The 17,802-nt window shown below is 45.8% G+C and overlaps 1 protein-coding gene across 3 annotated transcripts in view; it reads left to right on the forward strand.

The window, feature by feature from the left end:
- The window catches only part of SLC37A3 (solute carrier family 37 member 3), a 47,758-nt gene extending 30,849 nt beyond the window's left edge, over positions 1-16,909 (forward strand). Inside the window, exons 8-15 of one of the 3 annotated variants that reach the window (XM_029922647.1) lie at positions 1,904-1,988; positions 2,722-2,900; positions 5,338-5,479; positions 6,836-6,937; positions 7,540-7,587; positions 9,256-9,407; positions 14,081-14,146; positions 15,505-16,909. In XM_029922647.1, the coding sequence (XP_029778507.1) occupies positions 1,904-1,988; positions 2,722-2,900; positions 5,338-5,479; positions 6,836-6,937; positions 7,540-7,587; positions 9,256-9,407; positions 14,081-14,146; positions 15,505-15,597 (867 nt within the window). In that variant the 3' untranslated portion in view covers positions 15,598-16,909. Of the gene's footprint in view, positions 1-1,903; positions 1,989-2,721; positions 2,901-5,337; positions 5,480-6,835; positions 6,938-7,539; positions 7,588-9,255; positions 9,408-12,888; positions 13,402-14,080; positions 14,151-14,772; positions 15,079-15,504 lie in introns of those variants that run through there. The other 2 variants (XM_029922663.1, XM_029922654.1) reach the window with 2 other exon arrangements.
- The last annotated feature ends 893 nt before the right edge of the window (positions 16,910-17,802 follow it).

Here is a 17,802-nt window from a genome sequence, read left to right on the forward strand (position 1 = left end):
TAAGTGCTCCTAGGCAGTAGATAGTAGAGCTCTGGCCAGAAAAGAGAAAAATCTCTGCCTTTATGGAGCTGAGGTGTTAGTTGGTAGAGAAATTCAAATTAAAAGCACCCTAAAAAAGAAAGAAACGATGCTATTTACTTATCGGTAAGAATCTCTAAGTTTGGGCATTTTGTGTTTATGAGAATATAAAGAAACAAGCGTTGACCCCTCTTGGAGTCATCACGAGACTCTCAAAATTCCAGTCACTCTAACCGAGCTGTTCCACCCCCAGGAAGTAATTGAATCTGTGAATATACTTCCACACGTGCGAAGTGATTTTTCTGCATGATTATTTCAGCATTGTTTGTAGTAGCAAAAATTGATACCAACTGTGAACCAGTAGGGCAATAAACTGTGACATCCTCTTCAACAAGGCTGAAGGCCACAAAGTGGAATTTGGAAGCTCTCTCCATCCTGAGAGGGAAAGTTCTCGATGGTATGTTAAGTGAGGAAAGTGAGGGTGCAGAACAGTGTGTATTGAATGAAGCCGTTTTTGTAGAACAGAGGAAAAGTTAGAGTATATATTCGTCTTGGCTTGTATGGTTCTGAAACAGTCTCTGGGAAGTAGAAATCAAATAGCAACCGTGGTCGTATGTTGGGAAAATGAGGATTAAGTGGAGGGGAGGAGAGGTAGGGGGAGAGTTTTTACTATACATTTACTTTTTGTGGCTTGGATCATGTGATACTATATTTAAAAACCTAAATAATTGGAAGTAACTAAGTTGGTTTTGTAAAAAGTAGATAAATCTTTAATTTTTTAAAAAAGGTTTGTTGATTTTTGAGAGACAGAGTGTGAGTTGGGGAGGGCCAGAGAGAGGGGGAGACACAGAATCCAAAGCAGGCTCGAACCCACGGACCACGAGATCATGACCTGAGCTGAAGTTGGACACTCAACCAACTGAGCCACCCAGATGCCCCTAAAAAAAATAGATAAATCTTTAAATAGTTCACCAAGTGTTTGGTCTCGGAAGAATTTTGGTCTAGTCAGGGTCAGTGGGACGTCCTTCCTCACTCCCGGCCACCTTACTCTAGGCTCCTTAGGTTTGCATCTGGATTATACTGATTGGTTCAGATGGGAATTTTGGTTCACCCCATGTGCTGCTCCCAGATCTGACTTTGGAAATGCTAACGTGTCACCGTCTTTTCCAGAAATGTAGACCATCTAGCCACATCAACTTCTATTCTCAATTAACTAAAATCTAGCTCTGCAGCTTGGCTTTTGAGGTTCTTTCATCTTGATCCCACCTTTCCCTGTCAGTTTTACTGCCTACTGTCCCTCAGCACAGGCCATCTGCTGTGACCATGCAGGAAGCTTTCTGGCTCATTCCCAGCCCTCTTTGCCTCCGTCATGCTGGGAAAGATGGTCAGGTGCCTTTTTTAGCTCTTCCTTAAGACATTGATTGTCTTGCAATGTCAGCATCGTTAGCTGTTTCCTTCTCTGTATGTTTCTTATTAGGGCTGGCCCTTCTCATTTATCCAGCTGCTTGATGCCTTGTATTATTGCTCGGTGTATTGTTTAATCCTCTCAACTGGATAGAATGTTTTCGGGGGCAGATTCTGTGTCTTGTGGGAGGCTGTGTGGGGCGAAGAGTGAGGATTCGGGAGCCAGTCCTCATTTCACAATCGTAGTACCACTCAGTGGCCCTGGGACTTTAATTGCGCTCCCTGAGCCTCATGGGGAAGATCCATGGGAAAACACCCGTGAAACCGCTCTGGCCCCTGCCAGGCCCTTGGTGCCCATTTCCTTCCCCATCTCGCCGTCCTTCCTGCCCGATCCCCCACCTGCCCCACGGGTGCTTCTAATGAACGTGCTTGAACGACTCCCCTGATGGGTAAGGAAGCCCCTCTCTCCTCTCTTCTCCAGTATGCCTTTCTGGTGACAGCGGCGGTGCAGTTTGCTGGTGGGATCATCATCTTCTTTGGACTCCTGGTGTCACCAGAAGAAATTGGTGAGGAGAAGCCGTCCTTTCTGATCAGAACATCTTCCTGTTCTGGGAGAGAAGCCCGAGGCCCGCACGGCCAGGCTCTTGCTCCCCTAGGAGGGTGAGCCCCTCTCAGTGAGTGAGAGGAGTGCTGTTGCTCTGTGTCCTGTAGCTGCTGTGCGCGGCGCTCCCAGCACGGCCGGAGTTTGCCGGGAGTGAGCCTCCGGTCCTGGATTCAGGGAAGACTCTTCATTTGCAAATGAGCTTTGTAGGCCAGAGTCTGACTGGAGAGGAGCATGGAATATTCCTCACTTCTCCCCTCATGCATTTCTTCTCCTTCCTAAAAGGAATTTAGTACAGCACTCATCTGTGGTTTCCTACAGAATCTGTACCAGCAGAACCACAAAAGCAGATGGAGGTGCAAGTCCGTCTTTTGAGTGTTACTGAAGAGACATATCAGGTTTAATAGTGTGTAATTAACCTTTTATTTTATGTTGTATTTAATGTAAGGTGGTGTGAAGTAGTTGAAAAAGCATTGCTCTGAAGCCAGGTACAGTAGCATCAGAGTCCTGGCTTTGTGGCTTATTAGCTGTGTGACCTTAACCGACCTCAGGTGACGTTGGCCTCTGAACCTTTACTTCTGTAAAGTGGAAATAAAAATAACGTCAGCCCCGTGAGTAATGACACATGCAAACCCATCTGCCCAGAGCCAGGCATCGAGGCGGCGCTCTGTAACCGGTGGCTCCTGCTCTTGGTGTAGGTCTCCCAGGGATTGAGGCAGAAGAAAATTTTGACGAAGACGCGCACAGGCCATTAATTAATGGTGCCGAGAACGAAGATGAACACGAACCTAACTATTCCATTCAAGAAGGCGGCACTGTTGCCCACGTCAAGGCGATCAGCTTTTATCAGGCCTGCTGTCTTCCTGGAGTTATACCGGTAAGGGCCGCTCAGATCTCCTCACCTCTAGTGAGATGTTATCGCCTGAACATGAACTCTCCCTAGGATCAAGCGTCTTGAAGTATTTAGCTCCCCTTTGATACTTTATTTTAGGAATACATGTTCAGAGGCATCTCGTATAGTGCCCCTCAGCTCGTTTCTAGACTGGAAATTTTATCTGCAGTCTAATGCAGGGGTTGGTGTGCCTTTTCTGTGCAAAGCCAGACAGTACGCGTCTTTAGCTTCGGAGCGGGGATTGTACAGCTCTACCCCGACCTCTCGCGTCCAGGGAACCAGAAACCCTGGATAATACGGAACAAAAACGTGAGGACAGGTTTGGCCCGTGAGTCCTAGTTTGTGGACTGTGAGCTGGTGTTCAAGTAAGAAGGCAGAATTGATGTGGGTTTTTTTCTCCATTTTTTTGTGTTTATTTTAAATCAGAGCGGGAGAGAGCGAGAGAGCGCAAGAAACCCAAGCACTATCAGCTCACAGACTGACACGGGGCTCAGTCTCACAAACTGTGAGATAATGACTTGAGCCGAAATCAGGAGTCAGAAGCTTAACTGACTGAGCCACCCAGTCGCCCGAAATTGGTGTTTTTAAATACATTCTTTTTGATCTGTCGAAGTATTACAGAATTCTGTGTAGATCAAGAGGGGGTTTTGAATGGTCCACTTAAGTCTGCCTTATTTGCCAATATTCTTATCATTCCAGGGGGAAAATATTGTTTGCCCTTTTATTGTAAGGTCCAGGGCACAGTACTCCCCAGTATTTCTCGGTAATGCATTCCAGTGTTTCCAAAACCTTTACAGCCAGGAGAACTTCCTAATGTCTAAACTAAATCCCTCCTGCTGCAGTTTTTCTGTCTTGATGTTCCGGGCGCCCTAGCACGGGAGTGGGAGTTAAGAGGCCTCGGGTATGTTTCCAGTTTACCCACTGACTCTGTGTGAGGCCGGGGGTAAGTCACTCAGCCCGTCCTGTGTCTCGTCCCCCTTCCCTGTGGAGTAGAAAGTGAAGCAGCCTCCTCGGGGCCTATACCATTGGGTTATTGTGTTGTGACTAAGCACCCGGTTCGGTTTACTTTTCTGTGTAATGGTGCTTTACTAATGGGACCCCTCAGCTCGATGCAGAGCCTGCGGGTTGTCCTCTGCACACTGGCTTGTTCCCTCCGACCTCTGCCTCCGAGCTGAGGGGAGCGACCTTTGCAAACACATAGTGAACTAGGAGTTAAAAGAGAGGTGTAAGTTTCCACAGTCCTGTCACCCAGAGATGATAGATTATACAAGAGACACACAAGTTCCTTTAGGCCTGTTCTCATGCGAGTGATTAGTAATTTTTAACGAGTTCTTAAAATTCTCTGCTGGTAATAGTTTAATTTCTGGGCCAGCACTTAAAAATCTGTTGTCGTAAGTGTTTTTTCCATTCCTTTGTGTTTCACAAGCGATTGTTCCCTGGCACAGGCAGGGATGCAGAGGAAATCTAGTTAACTTAATTCCTTTGTCTCTGCAGCAGGCTGTCTGGACAGAACGCCCTCCTGATTGGGATTTAGCTCTCTAGGGGGCGGCTGCTGGCCTGCCAGGGAAGCTGTTTAAAACGAGTGATACCTAGGGGATAGCTGGCAGCTCCAGGGAGAAGAATATACTAGCCAGACACCCTTTGAAGTCCAGTCTCGCTGTTCCTCCCCCTTTTCCTTTGATGCTAATGTCAGGATTTCCTGGTAATAATGTGTTGAATATAGGAGTCTTAGCCACGCTGCCATCTTAAGGCAGCTGCAACTTTTATTTCTCCAAGTAGAGCCGCAAGGCCCAAGGCCATCATGTGCTTTCACTGCTGACTCACCCAAGACACTTTTCTGTCTTTTCTGCTGGAATATAAAGCCTTTGGAAACCTTAATATGAAGGTCGTTTTAACGTTGATGCTTAGAGTTTAGTCCTATTGCCCTCCACTGTTCATAACGTTAACTTTGCAGGAAGTAGAAGAACCAAAAAATGTTGACTTCTTGGAATGAAAGCCACGACGTTTACTGGATTTCTTTCCTTCTGGCTAATGACAGTGGGCTGGACACCGTTTATTCTTGTCTAAATAAGGGACACAAGTATATGCCCTGCCTTTTAGGTTCAAAACACTGGTTTGCTTCTACCAGAGAACGGGAAGAAGAAAAGAAATTGGGGACGGCGAAGAAATAGTCCTGTGTGTTCTTATTCTAAAGGCCTGCTGTACGTGCTTTCCTGGAAGCTAATGGGGATAAAGAGAAGAGGGAGACTCAGCAAAGTCAGGGAATTTATAGAAATGTTTAATTCTAAAGTCAGGTGCTGTTCATCCCAAACTTCTGTGTCTGGTTTTTTTTTGTTTTTTTTTTGCTTTTTTTAATTACGTGAACAATTGTAGTCCTGCTGTGCTGTTTGTTCTTACTGATAGTTGAATGTTTTTCTTGCAGTATTCACTGGCCTATGCCTGCTTGAAGCTTGTCAACTACTCCTTCTTCTTCTGGTTGCCCTTTTATCTGAGTAACAACTTTGGATGGAAGGAGGCTGAAGCTGACAAGCTGTCCATCTGGTACGATGTTGGAGGAATTATAGGTAATGCCAGATGCCTCTTTTTCTATAAGGGAGTTACTCACTAGTAATATTTTGCTGAGTTATGAAATCTGACATCATTTAAACTTTTATTACTTACTCCACAGCCATTTTTCCTAAACTGCCCTATCAGTAAATAGCCAAACTCTTAAAAAAAAAAAAAAAGAGAGAATCCATAGGAAAAAAGAGCCAGGCCACGGCAGCCTGTAATTTATAGGGCTCTTATTTCCCGGCTCTTTGTTTATGGACCAGTTCTTTTGTGTTGGGAAGCACAGGGATGTTTCCCCCGCGATCTCTTTAAATGTAACCCTTTCGTACGCTCGTAAGTGATATCTTAGCTCTGAAGCTAACCGTATGCCGGAGATCCGAGTTAGAATGTGAGCGTGTTTGTCTGATCTCTTTCCCACCACCTTTCCCACTGCCCGCACCAAAGAAGGGGAGATACTAGCTTAGTGTATAGATTTTGGCAGATCACGGAGGGAGGAATAGCGGGATTCCCGTGCGCGTTTTGCAGCTGCCTCATTGTACGCAGCAGATTTTAATAGTAACTTTTCACTGTGGCTGGAAGTGTAAACAAGTACCGGAGAAACGTGAAAACGGGACAGTGGTACAGAAGGTGCCGGAGTGGGGTTACAGCTGTCGCCGTGGCAGAACCCTACATCCTTCCTGCGCAGTTTGGATTTAGACTTGTGGTCAGGCTCAACTGTCCTGGGCACGCCAGAACAGTGCATCCTCGGGTGATGCCCTGTTATTGTACTTGAACTTGTCTGCCCTTAGTCGTCGATACAGAGGCAAAGGTGAGGCTGCTACCTTTAGACCTGATCGTACCTCTAGGTCCTGCTGTCTGATGAGGATGTACCGGATGTCCCAGAGTCCTCAAGCTCGAAATGGGTCTGCATCTAGAAATTTTTTTTTTAACATTTATTTATTTTTGAGAGAGCTAAAGCGGAGGAGGGGCAGAATCTGAAGCAGGCTCCAGGCTCTGAGCAAACATTCAGCACAGAGCCCGATGGGGAGCTTAAACCCACGAACTGTGAGATCATGACCTGAGCTGAAGTTGGACGCTTAACCGACTGAGCCACCCAGGAGCCTCTGTGGGTGGTTTTGATGATTTTTTCCTTTTTCCTTATTTTGCTGTCTGATTCATGGTGTCCTGTCCCTATCACCCATCATGGCAATTATCAGGTATTCTTCCTAAAAGGAAGCGCTGGAGGAAGCTTGTTAGGAGAGTCAGCCGTCGTTTGGGGCGGACCAGCGCCAGGATCCTGTAGCAGCTAGAGGGTACATGGTGAATGCGCTTCAGGTAACTGAGCGAAATGATACACGATGTTGGTTGTGACGGGCTCTTTGTGCTTACAGGTGGAACTTTGCAAGGTTTCATCTCTGACATGTTACAGAAGAGAGCGCCGGTTTTAGCTCTGAGTCTGCTTCTGGCAGTTGGGTCCCTCGTTGGATATAGCCGTGAGTATTCCCTTACAACTCAATGATTTTTCTGATCTCTTAGGACTAAGGCCTTTGCCAGGAGCCAGCGATCAACCCCAGGGAGATCCTGGAGACCGTCTACAAAGGCTGGTCCGAGACCTTTGTACGGTCCTGTAAATGCCTGGTAAAAGTATCATCACGCGGTTTTATGTGTGTTGGGGAGGAAACTGGCATCTCTTCTGCTTTGTTGGTTTGTTTAACAGCTTGCCTGGGAGTGTATATGCTTTGTTTGAGGGTAGGCTCCAGAGGGCCGGCATTAGAGGCAATAAAACAATAAAAGAGAAAGGGTTTCAAAAGAGGAAAGATGGTAATTAGTAGGTTTGGTGTATGTCCCTTAAGATGCTGTGGAGAAGGGAGTAGAGTTGTTCCTTAGCTTTTAGAGGTCTCATTAGCTCAAGCAGCAGCCAGCAGCAGACATTACAAATAAAAGTTGGGGTGGGCGGTGAAAGGCCTGTAGGCCTTTGTTGCCTCTGGGAGTGATCTGTGAGGTCTCTGACATCCAGAGTTTTGTGCGCTCTTCCGTGGGGCCCGTGTAATCAGCTTCCAAAGTCAGCACGCTCTTTCTGTGTTTTTCCTCGTAGGTTCTCCAAACGATAAGTCCATTAATGCACTTCTGATGGCCGTGACAGGTATGTCGTGTGGCTCCATTTCATTATACTATTTACTACTCCTCTGTAAATAAAAAGGAAGAAAGGGCAACCGTGTGCCCCCTCGGCGTGAGTAATGCTGAACCTTCATTATGGAGAACTCAGGTGGGGAAAGGAAAGCTGCCTACTTCAGATTCTGGTCCTTTGCTCTGACATGACCTGCGCCGCCCTGTTGTTAGAGGAGCAGTCCCTCCTGACAGAGGTTCCCTAGTATTTTTGATTGGCCCCAGCTTCTCCTGTTACTTCTGGAAGCGACCTAGGAAGAGGCCATGCTGGAAACCAGTTCACCAGCTTTCAGTGTTGGGATTGACCAGTAGTCCTCCACTTGAGCAGCACATGAAGCTGCTGCGTGTCATCAGGACCGTGGCACAGAAAAATTATTTTTAAACTTTATTTATTTTTTAAAGAAATTTATTTTTTAATGTTTTTATTTATTTTTGAGAGACAGAGACAGCAGGAGCAGGGGAGGGTCAGAGAGAGAGGGAGATACAGAATCTGAAGCAGACTCCAGGCTCTGAGCTAGCTGTCAGCACAGAGCCTGACCCGGGGCTTGAACCCACAAACTGAACCGTGAGATCATGACCTGAGCCGAAGCTGGACGCTTAACCGACTGAGCCACCCAGGCGCCCCAATTTATTTATTTATTCAATTTTTTAACATTTATTTATTTTTGATAGAGAGAGAGACAGAGTGTGAGGGGGGAAGAGTCAGGGAGAGAGGGAGACACAGAATCTGAAGCAGGCTCCAGGCTCTGAACTGTCAGCACAGAGCCTGACGGGGGACTCGGACCCACAAACTATGAGATCATGACCTGAGCTGAAGTCAGCTGCTTAACTGACTGAGCCACCCAGCTGCCCCAAATTATTTTTGAACTTTAGATCATAGGAGAGAGAGCTAGCTGCTCAGGTACGTGAGGCACATGGAACTCATTCACGGGCTGGCCCCTGCTCGGCCCTGGGACAGCGTCACGGGGCACGGTGGCCGAGAACAGTCATCTGCGGAACCTCTTCTCTTCACAAGCCTATTTGTCAGTATGTGTCGTTGAATTTGGATAGTCAGATGACCAGGTGATACAACTTTACCATAGTGGAAGTTGACAAGTGAGTATAATCAGTTGTTAATGAACACAGCCTTGCAGCATTAGAAAGGCTGTATGTTCACTGTATTTTCTCTATCTTTGGTTTTTATAAAAATATACTAGAATATCACGTAATTCAAGTAAGACTTTCAGAAAAGTGGATGCTAACTAGTTTGAAGATGTCACTATGTGGGAGAGTGTTCATTTTTACTGGTTTCTTCTCCCCGCTCCCTTCACTGTTTCCCTCCAATATATTGGTTAAAATGTTGAGAGGCGCCTGGGTGGCTCAGTTGGTTAAGCGTCCAGCTTCGGCTCAGGTCATGATCTCGTGGCTCGTGAGTCAGAGCCACACGTTGGGCTCTGTGCTGACAGCTAGCTCAGAGCCTGGAGCCTGCTTCAGATTCTGGGTCTCCCTCTCTCTCAGCCCCTCCCCTGCTCACACTATCTTCCCCCCTCTCTCAAAAATAAGTAAACATTAAAAAAAATATCGGGGTAAGAGCTTGTCTTGTCCAGTAGGTTTCTAGTGTTATGAGTTGTGTTTTAATGAGAACTTGTTTTGTTTACAACTTCAGGATTTTTTATCGGCGGACCTTCTAATATGATAAGCTCTGCTATTTCTGCGGACCTGGGTCGCCAAGAGCTGATCCAAGGGAGCAGTGAGGCTTTGGCGACCGTCACAGGAATTGTTGATGGAACCGGAAGCATTGGAGCAGCGGTAGGCCAGGTGAGAGAACAGGAGAGGGGGTGACACTGAGTGGTGAGTAGTCTCCGAGTGGCGGGGGAATTTACTGTGGCCCTCTCGTGCTCTCCAGGACACTTGCCTGCAAGCCTTAGGTTGCTCATCTCTGAGGTCAGCTCCTGTGACCTAATATGGAAGGTCTTTCTACATTTTCTAGTTTATTCTTCCCACTTTAATATCCAGATTCTTCCTGTCTGGAAATAAGCTGATACTTCATAAGACAGCTTATCAGTCCCAGTTTGCGACTCCCTTCTTCCCAGCCTGAACTTGGCAGTCCGAGGGGCCGGGAGACACGTGCTTCTCGTTACCCTCTACCTGGCATGCCCACCCTACCCCCTCTCTCCTGCCAGACGCGCACGTTCTTCACGTGGATCCCCACGGACTCTGGCAGCAGCTCTGAGTCATTTTCTGTTTCCAGTGGCTGTGTCTCATAGGGCGGTTCACTAAAGTCTTGGGTCAGAATCATCTAGGTTATTTATTAAAGTACAGAATGCTAAGCTTATTACAGGCTTGCTGATTTAGAACATAGAGATGTGCGTTTTAGAAAGCCTTCCTTCCTGGTGATTCAGATGCACTCTAAACTTGAGATCGGCTAGGCTAAGATTGGCCCACCGTCAGTAGTCAGAACTACTCAAATTGATTCTGTTTTGCTTAAATTCACTCTTCTTTGGGGCAGTTGTGAGTCATGCCTCTCTTAGGTTATACCTTTCCAGGTCATTTTAAGTGCTGATCTTGCAAAATTAAGGATAAGAGAATCATCTGCATAGATAAAATAGTTGTAACTTTGCAAGTGAATGAGATGTTTAATGGGGAAGGAAAACATAGGCAAAACCTCAGGGGATGCCCAGTGGTCGAAGAAAGAGGAAGTCAGCGTTGTGACGGCTAGGGAAGGGGAGGAGTTAGTAAGATCATAGGTATAGAGAGGCCAGAGAAGGAGAATGGAAGAGAAACCGCTCTTAGTTTTGACATGTAGGTCATTATCAGACTTGGATATTGCTGGTTTGCTTGCTCGGAGGGGCTAGGTCACCGATGCCTGATCGCTGGTAGTTAACGAGGGAGTAAGTGTTGAGGAGGATAAGCTGCCTTAATGCTTGTCACCACCCAGCCATGTGTCATATCTTCATTTGTGAATGTGTGACTCCCCCACCGTCACGAGGGCAGCATTTTGTCTCGTGTTCTGCCGCAGCCCCAGCACGTGGAACGGTGCCTGGCACACAGCAGGCCTTCTGACGTCTGTTGAGTTGCTGTAGGGTGTATGATTGACACGATTGATGTGTTCCTTAGCACGTGTGATGATGAGACCAAAGAGGAAAAAAATCGAGCAGAAAGTAGGAGAAATTTGTTTATTGATTGTGCTTTGGAATAGAAACCAAAAAATGCTATTGGCTGCCAGTTCAGAGGTCTCCGAGTTCGTGGAAGGGGTCCGGGGTGGTTGTATTGGGCGTCCTTTTCTGACATTGCAGTATTTTAGGTTCTCGTTTCCCGTGATGTTTTCTGCATTAATCAAGTGGGCAAGTTATAATTAGCATTTCAAGGAGTTTATTTTCCTGTGGAGCGCCTCACCTGCCAGCATTTGGATCCCTAACTCTGTACGTGGGTCAGCGTTGGGCTCGCCTTGGTGGTCAGGGAAGTGGGATCAGGACTAAATCATTGTTAGCTTAATTCATTCCTCTTCCTGTTGATTTTTGAGTAATTTCCCATTGCTGGGGGCATGAGATCCCCAACTCCATGACTCAATATCAGGAACTTGATGAGCCTTGTCCCTGCTCTGCTAACTTACCCTGAACAGCTTTGTGTCCCCCGCCTTTCCTTGACTTCATAAAAAAAAAAATATGGTCTCTCTCGATTTCCATAGCAGTTGGTGCTCACCTCTCAGAGTTTGTCTCGGGACATCACGTTTCCTGGGTTTTCTGTCTGTGCCCGACTCTGCACCCCTTGCAAACAGGAACTGTTTCCTTTCTCCAGTGCTCAGTGTGTTTATGACACACTGTAGGGGGTCAGTAAGATTAAATCGTGGTATCTACAAGAAAAATGAGTACAAATGTCCACTTAAACACTTGTACACATATGTTCATAGTTGGATTATTCATAACAGCTGAAAAGTAGAAAAAACCCAGTCTATCAACTGAAGAATGGATGAACAAAACGCGGTGTATTCATTATGATGGAGGAGTCGTTTTAGGAGGCACTTAATAGAGGACAGATGTCACATGGATGCTCCTTAAAAATGTCATGCTGAGTGAAAGAAGCTGCTCACAACAGACCGCGTATTGTACATGGTTTAATTCATCAGAGATATCTCAAACGGGCAGGTCTGTAGGGAAAGAGAGAAGTGGCTGCCTGGGGGCAGGTGGGCCTGAGGAGTGACTGCCGATTGGTCCGAGGTCTCTTGGGGGTGTGTGTGATAGAAATGGCTTCAAATTAGATTATGGGAATAGTTGTACAGAGGAGAATGGAAGAGAAGACGCTCTTAGTTTTGACACTCAAACCAAAACCATTGAGCTGTATGGGTGAACTTTATGTAAATTATATGTCAATAAAACGTTTAAAAGAAAGATAAGGTACCACCACTTTGAGGTCTTTAGTGGGTGACTGATCTCTCTTTTTTTTGCATTTCATAATGTAACCTAGGGCAAATAATTCACTTGTTTTGCTTTTTAATGTTTATTTATTTTCAAGAGTGGGAGAGAGAGACACACACATACACAGGGTGTGACTCGGGGAGGGGAAGGGAGAGAGGAGGCACAGAATCGGAAGAAGGCTCCAGGCTCCCAGCTGTCAGCATAGAGCCCGATGCGGGGCTCAGACTCACGGGCAGTGAGATCATGACCTGAGCCAAAGTCGGATGCTTAACTGACTGAGCCCCCCCGGTGCCCCTCACTTGTTTTGCTTTCAAATTTGCTATACTTATAAATTTCACTGGTAGTGTGTGATGGAAGAACTTGGGTATAACTCACATCTTTGGTCAGTTGATTTTTGACAAGGGTGCCAGGACTGTTCAATGGGAAGAGAATGATTTCCTCACCACATGGTGCTGGGAAAACTGGATATCACACACGCACAAGGATGACGTTGAACCCTTGCCTTATAGCACAGACAGAAAATTAGTGCAAAATGGATCAAATACTTGAAGAGCTAAAACCATAAAAACTCTTAGAAGAGGGGTGCTTGGGTGGCTCAGTCGGTTGAGCGTCTGCCTCTTGATTTCAGCTCAGGTTATGAGCTCATGGTTCGTGAGGTGAAGTCCTGCTGTGGTTCTGCACTGACAGCATGGAGGCTGTTGGGTATTCTCTCTCTCCCTCTCTCTGTTCCCTTGGTCACATGCGCATGTACACAAGCTCTCTCCCAAAATAACCATTAAATAAAAAAACTCTTAAGAAGAAATCACAGGAACAAATCTTTATGACAAATATGTACAAACGGCCAATAAACACATGGAAAGATTCTCAACATCCTTTGCTATTAGGGGAACTGCGAATGAAAAACGCAGTGAGCTATCACTTCACGCGTTTGAGGACGGCTGTAATTGAAAACAGGGACGACAGAAGATAACCAGTACATGTGAGGACGGGGAGAAGCTGGCGGGAATGTGGAGCGGCGCAGCTGCTGTGGGAAATGCTCCGGCGACTCCTCAGACAGCGACCCCTGGATCATCATGGGACCCAGCGGTTCTGCTCCTGGGAGTCTCCCTTAAAGAACTGAAATGGGATTCCATATTTGTATCCCAGGGTTCACTGCAGCATCATTCCTAGCAGCCAAAAGGTGGAAACAATGCCAGTGTTCATCTGCTGGTGACTGGCTAAACAAAATGTGGTATGTCCACACCAGGGACTGTCACTCAGCACATGCTGCCACCTGGAAGACGGTATGCTCAGTGAGATAAGCCAGGCACAAAAGGACCAGTATTGTGGGATTCTGCTTACCATGGGATATCTAGAACAGGCAAATTCTTAGAGACAGAAGGTAGATCACAGGTTACCAGGGATTGGGGAGAGGGGATGGGAGGGAGTTATTGCTTAATGGGTGCAGACTTTCTGTTTTGGGTGATGAAAAATCTTGGGAATGGATAGTGGTGATGGCTGTCGAACATTGTGAATATACTCAGTGCCTCTGAACTCTACACTTAACGATGGTTAAAATGGCCAGTTTTATGTTGTATGTATTTTATGAGCATAGAAAAAGAAAGTGGGTTAAACGCTACTGGATCCTTTTCAGCAATTGAAACAAACTCAAAGAACATGCTGCAGAATGGGAAAGCCGTACAGAAATCCTCTGCAGTTGACAATGAACGGTACCCTGAGAAGACAGACTGGTTTTGAAAGCTTCAGTTATAGTACCTTTCGTTGGAAGAATGATTAAACGGACGCGACTTGAGCATGTTAATTTTCCTCTCAACGGCAAAGGGAATGAAAAGAAACCCCCGGAAGTCATGTCGTCTGTTCCGCAGTTTCTGTGCTTGGACGCTGCCAGCTTACGAGATGAAGGCAGGTTGCGTTAAGTAGGAACGCGCACGTGGAAGCTTTGTAACCCGAAAACCGAAAACCATTCTCCAAATCCTGCCTCATTTTCTGGAAGAGCTGTGTTTAATCCACCTTTCAGCTACTTCGTGTGATTAATTTATGAAGGATTATGTCGTAATTTCTCTTCCTCCCTTGCAGTACTTAGTGTCTCTGATCCAGGACAACCTGGGATGGATGTGGGTGTTCTACTTTTTCATTCTCATGGTAAGTGAGCGTGTGCCCTTTTTTTTTTTAACTTGTTTTTCTTAGTAATTTAGTTCAAAGCTTTGACGTAAATCTCTTAAACTGGCAAAATTGCTGATTGGTTCTAAGGACCCTTTGGTGAAAAGTAACATTTTATGAGTCTGTAGGATACATTCTTCTTTCCAGGTGGGAATGGGTCTTTGGTTTGTCCTTGATCTAAGTCTAATGAGTATTGTCATGTTTAATTTCAGAAAAAAATGGTGAGAGGCTTATTGAAAGTATCACCGACTGTTAATCGGGGTGTCCTTCTGGGCTACTCTCTATCTGCTAGATAGAATTTGGAATTCTGAAGGAAATGACAGGGTGCACGCAGCAACATCGGGCTCAGAAAGAAGCGCTATGGTGTGTTAGTTCTAAAACGACGAGAATCTCTTGAGAAAATATTTGTCGTGCCTTAAACACTCTTGGCTGGAATTGTGTACTTTCTGGAAAATAGCCAATCCAGAATGAGGCCTTATATTTTTAAAATGTTGCTCTCTTGAATAAGCATGTGACCTACCCTCTTACTTCATTGGTGAGATGGTGCTCAAGACAGGTCTCCCCGAGAGAGGCTGGTGACAGCTTTGTCCGGGAGGGGATGTGTTTAGTACCCCACTCCTACACCTGGTGCATCCTACCTGGGGACAGCCTCAGTCACCCCAAGCCCAGACACGGCCCCCCAGCCTCGTCCAAGGAGCCCGGGGTTCTCTGCAGCTGCCTCAAGGCTGTGGACTCTGCCGTTGCCAAGGACGCTTCTCCCGCCTAACTGCCTCTAGCTTCTGAAGCCTGGGCTGTGTGACCCCGTGTTCCGCTAATGACATCTGTGCTAAATAGAGGGGAATCTCTCCTGATGAGCCTGCCGTGTGATCGATCACACAGGAGTTGTACTAGAAAGAAAACTGGATCAAGGAGCATGTTTTAAAGTGAGCTCCAGGGGCGCCTGGCTGGCCTCTGTCAGTACAGCATGCGACTCTTGATCTTAGGGTCATGAGTTCAAGCCCCACATTGGGCGCAGAGATTATGTACTTAGTTAATTAATTTTTAAAAATTAAAAAAATAAGAAAAAGAAAGTGAGCTACAGTATCAATTTTTTGCCCTGCCCATGTATGGCAAATTATTTAATTTGTGTACATTAGTTCTTTTTCCAGAGACCATTTAATGTTAAGTTTTTAAAAAAATAGGTTAACTGTGATTTTCAGAATTGTTTTCTAATTCATTAAAGATCAAGTTATCTTTGCATGAAGTCAAAATGAATGTCATCGTCCAAATTTATTATTATGTTCAAAACATGATGCTCTAACAGGATTAATTCAAGTGTCAATGCTTTTTTCTCTTCACAGACAAGTTGTACGATTCTATTTATCTCACCATTAATAGTGAGGGAAATATCCTATCTTATGCAAAGACGACAGACTCACGTGCTGAGTGGGTGAGTGGTGCCCGCAGGAGGAAAAAACCCTGGGAGACGCTTCAGGACTCTTCCTTCTTTTAATTCACCCAATTCAGGCGTTGTCTTGAGAGCTCCAAGAAAACCTCAGATCAGCAGGCCTCTGTACAGCGTCAGATCTTCAAGCCTCTTTCGCCTTGTGACGCTGACCAGTGGGGAGGCCGGGGCTGGTTTTCTGCACTGCTCGAGTTATTGTGGATGATTTTTATTGTTCCATCCACGTACTGAATGGCCTATGAATCTGCCAGCGTCTTTATTTGGCCCGTTGAGATTTATCCTTTCACCTTCAATACCGTGTTGGACTTGGCCCCGATTCTCTAGCCTGGGAAAGTTGAGTGACCACGAGGTAGTTGCACATGGTTTGTATCCATGACCGAGTCCACGAATAGGAAAGGATCATTGGATTTTGCTTTGATAATGAGTTTGCAGAGAGCGGCTCATCTTTGAAGCAGCAAATCCTGGTCGGGTGCTCGCGCTGCATCAAGCAGAAGCCTGCCTTGGACAAAGAATCCCTTTGTTAAACTGTGGTGGGAAAATCACCCTACATGGTGACTGTCTCCGTTACTCCGTGTCTGATCTAAAGTGAGTCAGCTCCGGACGCAGAAATACCTTCAAATTATTGTCAACTCGTCCTCTTCTGTCTTCATTCAAAATTCACTTCGACTCCTGGAAGTATTCAGTCTTCCTTTCAAGGACCATAAGGTACATCATCCGCTGTCATGAACATTCCAAGGCGTAGCTCACAACTGAAGTGCTCAGCCCCAGATTTGCTGTCTGGGGACGTTAGGATCCACTAGGAAGCTAGTCTCCTTAGCCCTGTTTTCAGAGAATTGATCTCTCTCACGACCAGGTTCCTTGAGTTACCTCAGCAGAAGACTAGAAATAGAGGAAAAACCTTTTGTCCTAATAAATGTTAGGTATATAACCTTGAATCACGTGACCTTGAATCACATTAATGGGCCTGAGGACAAGGCATCTATTCTATAGAAGTTTGTAGCATTTATGTCCTCAAGGCTGTCAACTCTGTACTAATCACCGATATGTTAAGGTCATTCTGTATATATATATATTTTAAATTATGGACATGAACTGGGGAGAAAATGTACAATTTTGAGGGCTGCCTAATTTGCATTGGGATAGGGGATATTTTTCAACTTCTTGCTTTATACTGGAAAGTGTGATGTGTTTATGAACTTGTTATTTAATCAAGCAGATTTCCAATCAGTTAATCGCTCATTACTGACAAAAAAGGGAAAATATGAAACAGAAAGGGAAAATAAACTGACTTTTATAGTAAATAGCTGTCCATCTGGTTATTTAAATATATATTTTGAGTTCCTCATTCTAGAATGTGATTCATGCCTTATAATTTCCTGCTGTTGACCATTTACTGGCCCTGCGGTGTTGCCAGAGTGTACAGCAAGCCCCTACCTGCTGGCCCCGTTTCTATTATGTTCCGTGAGCACCTTCCCTTCCCCTTTGTGGGGGATTGTGCTAAGTTTGGATGAGTCACCTGGTGGGAATTTAAGAATTGTCTATAGATGGATGCCATTTTTATTAATTAATCTCCTCCTGACGTTTGGCTGTGGGTTTCCTCTCTGCCCGCATAACCAGCTTGGTGGCATCTTTGCATCTTGACACCAGCACCGTTTTCTTGCTCCATTTAAACTTAGCTGGGTGAACGTTCCCCTGACCTCTCTCCAGCCGTATCCCCAAGCTGTACGTAAAATGAAATTATAAATAGATAAGTGCTCAGCCCTGAACGAAAATATTGCGTGATGGATAGATTTCCTTATTGTTCTAGTTCTGGCCGTCTTACATTCCTACATGGGAATCAGCTTTAAAGAGCTGCTAACTTCCCTTTCTTATCCATCTCTTTTCCCTTGCCCACGGGGAAAGCTAATTTGGAAATGACCGCTTCTCTGGCGGCTACATCTCGGCTGCGCAAAGTCGTTCTGGCCTGCCCTTCCTGGTCACGCTGTGTTTTCTTCTCTCCTGTGTAGTTTCAAAGGAAGAAAGGCCCCTCCTCGCTTCTGCTCCTTCTGCTCCTTCCTGCTCCCTGGAAGACCGGAGTTGCTCAATAAATGTATACGCGAGAAATGCCCGAGCGGCCTCTGTGCGCACCACGAACTGGAGTGGGATGGAGGATGCGGGCGCGCTCATCCATCTCCTCCTTTCTTTCTCCTTACGA

Source organism: Suricata suricatta, chromosome 2 (assembly GCF_006229205.1).
Source record: "Suricata suricatta isolate VVHF042 chromosome 2, meerkat_22Aug2017_6uvM2_HiC, whole genome shotgun sequence".
In the NCBI taxonomy this organism is placed as follows: Eukaryota; Metazoa; Chordata; class Mammalia; order Carnivora; family Herpestidae; genus Suricata; species Suricata suricatta.